This window comes from Piliocolobus tephrosceles, chromosome 12, assembly GCF_002776525.5.
Source record: "Piliocolobus tephrosceles isolate RC106 chromosome 12, ASM277652v3, whole genome shotgun sequence".
Classification (NCBI taxonomy): domain Eukaryota; kingdom Metazoa; phylum Chordata; class Mammalia; order Primates; family Cercopithecidae; genus Piliocolobus; species Piliocolobus tephrosceles.
The window spans coordinates 99,616,158-99,625,301 of NC_045445.1; the positions used below are offsets into that span (position 1 = coordinate 99,616,158).

At 48.5% G+C, this 9,144-nt stretch overlaps 1 protein-coding gene across 4 annotated transcripts in view; it reads left to right on the plus strand.

Moving 5' to 3' along the window:
* The window catches only part of OTUD5 (OTU deubiquitinase 5), a 36,015-nt gene that overhangs the window by 16,723 nt on the left and 10,148 nt on the right, over positions 1-9,144 (plus strand). For all 4 annotated transcript variants that reach the window (XM_023201945.3, XM_023201948.3, XM_023201946.3 and 1 more), the window contains exons 3-5: positions 6,329-6,393; positions 6,483-6,639; positions 6,738-6,886. In XM_023201945.3, coding sequence (XP_023057713.1) covers positions 6,329-6,393; positions 6,483-6,639; positions 6,738-6,886 — 371 coding nt within the window. The remainder of the gene's footprint in view (positions 1-6,328; positions 6,394-6,482; positions 6,640-6,737; positions 6,887-9,144) is intronic.

Here is a 9,144-nt window from a genome sequence, read left to right on the forward strand (position 1 = left end):
GATTCTTCTGCCTCAGCCTCCTGAGTAGCTGGGATTATAGGCGTGCACCACCACGCCTGGTTAATTTTTGTGTTTTTTAGTAGAGATGGCGTTTTACCATGTTGGTCAGGCTGGTCTTGAGCTCCTGACCTTGTGATCCACCCGCCTTGGCCTCTCAAAGTGTTGGGATTATAGGCGTGAGCCACCGCACCTGGCCAGGACACATTCTTTTTATGATCCTAGGATCCTTAGCTTCTTAGCTTGATTGTCAACTGGCTGGATGACCTTGACTGTGTTCCTTGACATCTCTGGACCTTACCTCCTCCAAGTAGGAGCACGTGGCCCTCTGTTGTTGGGCGTCTTGAGGCAAGTGGCTTTCTGCCTTCTGTTCCTCTGGATTATCTTCCTATAGGGTCCTACCATTTGCTTTAGAGACTTCTGAGAATTGCCTACTCCCCAGGCAGCTGCCTGCCTGCCATTGGTTCCCCTGAGTGAACCAATATCCGTTGCTTGCACTCAGTTCTCTCCTACCTCCTCTTATTGGGGATTCATGAGCATCAGTGAAGGCTTGGGTGGAGGGGAGGTGGGAACCTGAGCCTCAGAGGTATCCTGTGGCCCACCCTGTCCCTGTTATGCTCAGATAACCTCCTCCTGGAAACGTGACTCTGCATCTCTCCCTTGCTCCCTCTCTCCATGTGGCTTTGACTCAGCAGAAACCTCTAACCCTGACCAGGGTCCTGGTGCTAGTTTCTGTGGGCAGAGTGGAGGCCACATGGTTGTTTGTACATGGGCCATGGGGGAGTGGCAAGGGCTGTGCATGTTACCATGATGAGGCCCAGAAACATTGGCTAGGCCCACTCTTCTGTGCCTTTTGGTTTTGGAACATGGACCATCAGCACTAGGAGGGGTGATCTGAGGTCAATTTTGATTGTTTTATAAATGGGGAAACTGAGGCCTCAAGAGAAAGCCAAGACCCTACCCTGTCTAGGTCATACAACCAGTGTCAGAACATTGGTATTTGAGGTTGAACCAGGCCACAGAAAGAAGAAGATTCCCATGGGCCATTTCCTGTACACCAGCTTCCTTGTATCTCCCTTGTATCCTTCAGGTTTCTCATCCTTTCAGTGGGAATCCTTGAGCAGAAGGGCACACATCTCAGGAACCGGACTCTCCAGGGGGCTGAGTTCTTCTGTGTCTCCCACTGAGGGTATGCTAGTTGGGGTAGTTGGGACCACAGACCAGGTCACACCACGTCTGCTTGACAGGCAAGTGAGACCTTTGTCCTGGCTCATCTCCTCAGGAGATTTGTTCTCAGTGGGGCCAGGGTTCCACTGGACCAGGAGGGTAGTGGGGAGCAGACCAGGTCTCTGTCTCCCTCTGCAGCTGTGTGTATACACATTTGTGTGGTTTGTTTTTAGGTTCCCTGTAGACACCTAGCTTCCTTTTTCGCCCTTAGTGGAACTTGCTGTGGCTCTTCTGGCAGGCAAGCAGCTACCTGGGGAGTAGGCAGTTCTCAGATGTCTCTAAAGCAAATGGTAGGACCCTATAGGAAGATAATCCAGGCTCTCATGTCTTGCTTCTTAACATAAATCTGGGTACATTATTGGTTACATTACATTAGTTACATGAGGACTTTCCCCAGGCAGCAGAGGAGAGAGGTTGAGGCTAGTCTGTTAGAGCTCTTGGTTATTTCCCCTGCCCTCCACCTACCCTGCCAGAGGCTAGGAAGGAGGTTAGTGGGGTAGGGATTTCCTCAGTTTGTAGAGCCTCTTATCTTCAGTCTTTCCTGAAGTGGCAAGGGCATCTACTCATTGAATATGATAGTTCTCTGTTGTGGGATTTATTGGGTGAACATTTGACCTCAGGGAGCATCTTTGGCAGGCTCTGCTGTATGTGTATACACATGTGCATTTCTACACTGGTGTCTCTGTGTGTCCAGAGAAAGGAAAGAAGTAGGGTGTGTATGGGGACGGTAATGTTCATGTTGGCCTCTGTGGCCCTAGGGATAGATACAGCCCCTGATATCTATAATCTCTGCCCACTCCCATGCCTTTCCTGGGTTCTAGCTGATTCCTGCTTGTGCTGGTGTGGAAACTGAGGCACATAAGATCAGGTCCTGCCCCAGGGAGTAAGGCGACTAAGATGGTGGCTAGATTGGGGTGAGGGTGGTAATATCAGCTGGGGCCAGCAGTTACCCTTTGAGAGCCTGGCCTCCCCTTCACCCCCCTAAACGTGTGATCCCAGGCCAGCTTTGCCACATTTCTCTGTCTCCTGGGTAAAGTAAGAGTGTTTTGGTAAGGATAGAATGAGTTGGAGTGTGAAAAGTCTTTGGTATGGGACCAATTGTAGTATTTTACTGAGGATTTCTGAGCCCAGTTGGAGATGGGAACAGAGGCAGAATGATGGGGGACCCCCTTCCAGCTGGCCTCTGGGAAGGGAGAACAGGTGCAGATGGCCCACAAGTGCAGCGTCAGCAGGAGAAGTTTCAGTTTCTATCAAAACAAGTTCTCTGAATTCCCCTACCTCTGCAGGTCATCCCCCCAACCTCAGACCCCTCCACAGGGAAGTCATGCCTTGCCCCCAGCCCTGTGTGCCAGCCTTCTGGGAAGAGGAGGGCTTTCTGGAGGACAGAGGTGGAGCTAGGAAAGTCAGAAAAACGAATTTTTTTTTTCTTTTGAGACAGTTTCGCTCTTGTTGCCTAGGCTGTAGTGCAGTGGTGTGATCTTGGCTCATGGCAACCTCCACCTCCCGGGTTCAAGCGATTCTTCAGCCTCAACCTCCCAAATAGCTGGGATTACAGGCGTCTGCCACCACGCCTGGCTAATTTTTTGTATTTTTAGTAGAGATGGGGTTTCACCATGTTGTCTAGGCTGGTCTCAAACTCCTGACCTCAGGTGATCCACCTGCCTTGGCCTCCCAAATTGCTGGGATTACAGGTGTGAGCCTCCACACCTGGCCAAAAACGAATTCTTGTTGACTACTTCCTATGTGTGTAGCTCTGTGCTTAGATGCTTTTCCTGCCTTATGTTATTGGAGAAATCCTATTCTCCCTTGTTGGGGTTGTACTATTGCTGTTTTCCTTGGTTTGGAGATGTATATTTTCTTCCACATTAATGATTCCAAACTTAGGATATACCTTATAATCAGTGTGATATGTTTCCCCACCAAAAGCTGTGATTAGGTACATGTTATACCATATCACCTATCAGTGGTGTCGTAGGATTGAGGAGAGAAGGTGGTATTTTACATTTTACAGATAAGGAAAGAAGTGTCATAACTTGTCCATACTTTAGGACCCTGTTTTATGAAGCCTGTATTGTTAACTTGATGTTAATTTAACTGCTGAAGTTTTGTTAGAACTAAGGGCCTAGAGGTAGACTTGTGGACCTTTGGTTTCACTAAAGGTAGAGAGCCAGGAGAGGACATGCATCCTAGGTCTGCATTTGGGGCTTTCCTCTGACTGAGCAATTGCAACAGAAATGAGGAAGGGCTTCATAAGTGGTTATGGCAACATTCTGGCTGACTCGTGGGTAACTAGCAATAGGAAGGAATCATTGTCCTCATGACAAATGATGTTCTTGTTTCTTGACCACCTACTGTGCCTTAGGTGCTTGGCAAACCTCCTGTGTAGTTTTGACAACACCCAGCAAATGGAAGAGGAGTTACTGTCTCTACCTTATGCACGAGGACATTTCAGCTTAGAGAGGTTAAAGGCTTTATCCATTGCCACACAGCTAGGAGGCAGCAGAGCCTTTCTGCCAGGCCAAAGGGGTCAGTAGCAGAGAAATGGGACCCTCAGGGGGTTTTCCCCCAGATCCCTTCCCTGTTCCATGGTCTCCTCTCTTTCCCCCATTTTCCTGCATCTGGCATCTAGCTCTTGAAGATAGAACTCCCAGGCCTGGAAATGACAATTGACCTTTCCATAGGAGATGGGCTTTCTCCATCACCTCAGCCTCTCTCTCTGAGCCTGGCCAACCAACCCCTATTTAACCCCTTCACGCTCATCTTTGTTCCTGTTTACTGCAGCTGCCAACAGCACTGCCTTCCAGTACCCCAAGCTCAGCCTACAGAAATAGCTCCTCAAGCAGCTCACTGTGCGGGCTTTGTGGTCCTGGCTTCTAAGAAAGGCAGCAGCAGGGGGCCCCCAGCCTGTGCGCAGGACATGTGACTTGCTGGAAATGCCGCTGGGGAGGGCGGGGGAGAGTGTGGCCACAGAACCCACATCCTTGTTTACATTGGTGAAGGGGCTACCCCCTTCCCGCCTTCACAACCTCCACACCCCCTTACCCTTCAGGTCTCTTCACCTCCAAGAGGACAGGAGGCAAACATGGGCCCTATTTTTCTATCTCAGAGTAGCCTTTCTCACAGAGCCCTCCAGGGTAGGAAGGGGAAGGCAGGGAAGGCGTTCTTCTGACAGTTCTTCAGAGAGGTAGACTGACAGGGAAGAACTCGGGAGTGTTCCTGTGTGACCTGACCCTAGCCCGGTGCCCCAGGGAGATCCCATCAGAGCAGTGGTCCTCTGGGGAAACAAAGGGAAATTCCCTAAACCGGTGGAAATCAGACTTGCATGATCTTCAGGCCCACTTTAATTTCACAGGGAGAAGAGCTCCCTGGCTTACCCAGCCTATCCATTTGCTCAATAAACTTTTCCTGATTTCCTTTACTGTATCGGGCCCTGAGCTGGGGGTGGACTTTGGTGTGAACTGCCCTTTGCCTTCAGTGGGAGCCCAGTGTGGTCGGGCAGAAGTCTATGCACACCTTTGATAAATCTGGTGATAGAGGTGTCCTGGGTAGTGGGGAACTGTATTAAAGAACATGTTGGGCCACACGTGGTGGCTCACACCTGTAATCCAGGCATTTTGGGAGTCTGAGGCGAGAGGATCGCTTGAGCCCAGGAGGTCAAGGCTGCAGTGAACTATGATTGCGCCACTGCACTCCAGCCTGGGCAATAGAGCGAGACCTTGTCTCAAATAAATAAATAAATAAAGAACACATTGGTGTTTGAGAAGTAGGCAGCTGACGAGGATGGAAGGAGCGTCCTGAAGAGAAGGAACGGCATGTGTGAAGATCCTCAAGCGAAGCAGAGGGAGTGTGTTTCCTTCTCGCCTTAGTTTGACCAAATCTCACGACGCCTGGACTATTCGGGCCACAGGCTGCCCATCCTGAGTTAAGCTAAAGTTAGTTGCATGTGTGTCTTATCTCTTTTACTAGACTGTGTGCTCCCCGAAGGTAGGGGCAGGATTTTACTCACCTCTGTCACCTTCACAGTACCCCACATTCAGGCCTCCCTATGGAGGAAGGAATTCTGATTTACTGTGTGGCTACTCTGTCCCAAGCCCAGTGGTAGTTATTTTATACCCATTATCTCATTTAATCCCCACCATTAAGGCCTGCCATGTGGTTATCCCTCCTTTTTTTTTTTTTGGAGACAGAGTCTCACTGTCGCCCAGGCTGGAGTGCAGTGGCATAGTCTCAGCTCACTGCAACCTCTGCCTCCGGGGTCAAGTGATTCTCCTGCCTCAGCCTCCCAAGTAGCTGGGATTACAGGCGCCTGCCACCATGCCCAGCTAATTTTTGTATTTTTAGTAGAGACGGGATTTCACCATGTTGGCCAGGCTGGTCTCAAACTCCTGACCTCAAGTGATCTGCCCGCCTCGGCCTGCCAAAGTACTCAGATTACAGGCATGAGCCACCATGCCTGGCCTGTTACCCCTCTTGTTCCTATTTTACAGATGAGATATATGAGGCTCAGAACACTTGGGTCACTTGCCTCGGGTCACTCAGCTCTCTAGTATCTGGCAGAACTGGGCTTGGAGCCCCCCCCTTTTCTTCTGTTTTTCTTTTTTTGTCTTTGTTCCTTTTTTTTTTTCAACCTACAAAGGCTGTGTTGGCTCATGGGAGTCAGGAAAACTGAATTCAGAGTTGGCTGTGTCACAAACTGACTCTTTGTGATCTTGGACAAACCACAAACTCCTCCTGAACCTCAGTTTCCTCATGTGGAAAGTGAAGAGGTGGTGTGGGAATCAATAGCTTTTGAGGCCAACCTATGGAACTTAGAATGTTGTTGATTTCTCTGAGTGGCCACGTGTACCCTAGATAAAGTCATCTGCCCAAGAGGCCTGTGGCTGTGTTCCTCTCACCTGCACTCTCTTGTTCTTCAAGTCTGGCCCTGCCTGCCTTATTTTTCCATGACCCCGTTCTAGCCTACAAGGGCAAGAACTCTCCAGGCCTTGGGGTAGAAAAGGGAATTTCCCTGGTCCCCCAGCTCCTCCTCCCCAAAGGATGTTCTGTGATTCAGCTCTTCTCTGGCATCTCTGACCCTAGCCGCTGCTTTCTTCTGCCCCCACAGCTGACCAGGTGTATGGAGACCAGGACATGCATGAGGTTGTGCGAAAGCATTGCATGGACTATCTGGTGAGAAAATGGGGGAGGCCTTTGGGGGAGGGGCAGGGTGGGAGGATTTCTTCTCCACACAGACCTTAACCTTCCAATCTATTCTGCAGATGAAGAATGCCGACTACTTCTCCAACTATGTCACAGAGGACTTTACCACCTACATTAACCGGAAGCGAAAAAACAATTGCCATGGCAACCACATTGAGATGCAGGCCATGGCAGAGATGTACAACCGTCCTGTGGAGGTGTACCAGTATAGCACAGGTACTTCTGCAGTGGGTAGGTGAGGGACTGATGGCACCTCGTTCGAGCCTGCCCTACCTGGCCTGCTGTGGATGCTCCCTCCTTCTCTTTCTCTGCAGAACCCATCAACACATTCCATGGGATACATCAAAACGAGGACGAACCCATTCGTGTCAGCTACCATCGGAATATCCACTATAATTCAGTGGTGAATCCTAACAAGGCCACCATTGGTGTGGGGCTGGGCCTGCCATCATTCAAACCAGGGGTGAGTAGGTCCCTGTGCCCAGAATGGCTGCTGGATATAGAGGTCAGAAACCTCTGTTGGAGTCTGTTTTGCCCCTAACTCACAAAAATATCCTATCTCCTCTCTGGGTCTCCCCTGAGGTCTCACCCTCATAAAAAAAAAAAATAGGGAGTTACTCAAGGTAATCTCTCAGGGCTTGTTCTTTGGTCTTGATTTGCCCGTCTGAGTTGGCTTACCTATCTTTTGTGCCCATTGAGGGCTGGCATTTTAGGATATGGAGTCCTATTTGGGAGCAGTGAGCCAGGGCCTGCTCTAGGCATCTTGGCATGTATCTTTCTCCCGGGATCGTAGTGGTTACAGACAGCCATGGTCACAGAGACATGGGGTACAGGCCTGGCCCCACCACTCACTGGCTGTGTAATCTAGGCAGATTCTATAAGTATTCCAGGCTGGCAGCTTGGCTGATACAGAAAGCACCTCCCACTGGGCCTGGGGCCTAGTAGATGTTCAAAAGGTGGCAGTACATTTTCCTAGCACACACTGATAGATTCTCTTTTCTCTCTCTCTCTCTCTGTCTCTGTCTCTCTGTCTCTCTCTCTGTCATAGTCATCTGCTGAGGATTTTGGTATCTTCTATTCAGGTTTCACTTCTACAAACACAAAGTACTCCTGCTTCATTTTCGGAAACACATACCCTAACACCAACACACCCTCCAACATAGTTCTTTTTTGTTTTGTTTTTAAATAAACTTAATTTTAGAGCAGCTTTAGATTTACAGAATTACTGCAAAATGGCTGGGCCCGGTGGCTCACGCCTGTAATCCCAGCATTTTGGGAGGCCGAGGCCGGTAGGTCACCTGAGGTCAGGGGTTCAAGACCAGCCTGGCTAACATGGTGAAACCCTGTCTCTACTAAAAATATAAAAATTAGCTGGGCACGGCAGCAAGTGCCTGTAATCCCAGCTACTCGGGAAGCTGAAACAGGAGAATTGCTTGAACCTGGGAGGCGGAGGTTGCAGTGATCCGAGATTGTGCCACTGCACTCCAGCTTGGGTGACAGAATGAGACTGTCTCAAAAAAAAAAAAAAAGTTGCAAAGATATTACAGAGTTCCCATGTGCCTCACTATGATTAATGTATTAACATAGTACATTTGTCATAATTAATGAGCTAATATCGATATATTATTAACTAAAAGACCATACTTGACTCAGATTACCTCAGTTTTTCCCTAATGACCTTTATCTGTTTCAGGATCCCATCCAGGATGCCATATTATATTTAGTTGTTGTGTCCCCTTTATCTCCTCTTGGCTGTGACAGTTTCTCAGAATTTTCTTGTTTTTGTTTTCGATCTGTTTACTGACTCTCGTTTTGCCTTTTCTAGAATGTCTTATAATTGGAAAAGTACAGTGTGTAGCTTTTTCAGACTGGCTTTTTTCACTTAACACTATGCATTTAAGATTCATCTGTGACTTGTCCTGGTTTAATGGCTCATTGTTTTTTTTGGTGGGCGGGTGGGGAGACAAGGTCTCACTCTGTCACCCAGGCTGGAGTGCAGTGGGGCAATCTAGACTCACTGTAGCTAGCCTCCACTTCCCAGGCTCAAGCAAGCATCTCACCTCAGCCTCCCGAGTAGCTGGGAGACTACAGGCACTCGCCACCATGCCTGGCCAGTGTTTTTAAAAAATTTTTTGTAAAAAAAATGAAAAAAATTGTTTTGTAGAGACAAGATCTGAGTATATTGCCGAGGCTGGTCTTGAACTCTTGGGCTTAAGTGATCCTCCCGCCTCGGCCTCCCAAAGTGCTGGAATTACAGGCATGAGCCACGGCACCCAGCTTCCTCTTTTTCTTCAAAAATGTTAATGTTTTGGCCAAGCGCAGAGGATCACCTGAGGTCAGGAGTTTGAGACCAGCCTGGCAAACATGGTGAAACCCTGTTTCCACTAAAAATACAAAAAAAATTAGCAGGGCGTGGTGACACACGCCTATAATCTGAGCTACTTGGGAGGCTGAGGCAGGAGAATTACTTGAACCTAGGAGGCAGAGGTTGCAGTGAGCTGAGATTTCACCCCTGCACTCCAGCATGGGCGACAGCGAGACTCTGTCTGAAAGAAAAAATAAAACGAATGTTTTAAGTTTTTGTATTTAATAGACTTAATAGTTTAGAGCAGTTTTAGAATTACAGAACAATTGAGGAGATAATACAGAATTCCCACATATCCTCCTCTTCCCAAACACAGTTCTGCTATTATTATTATTATTATCTTTTTTTTTTTTTTT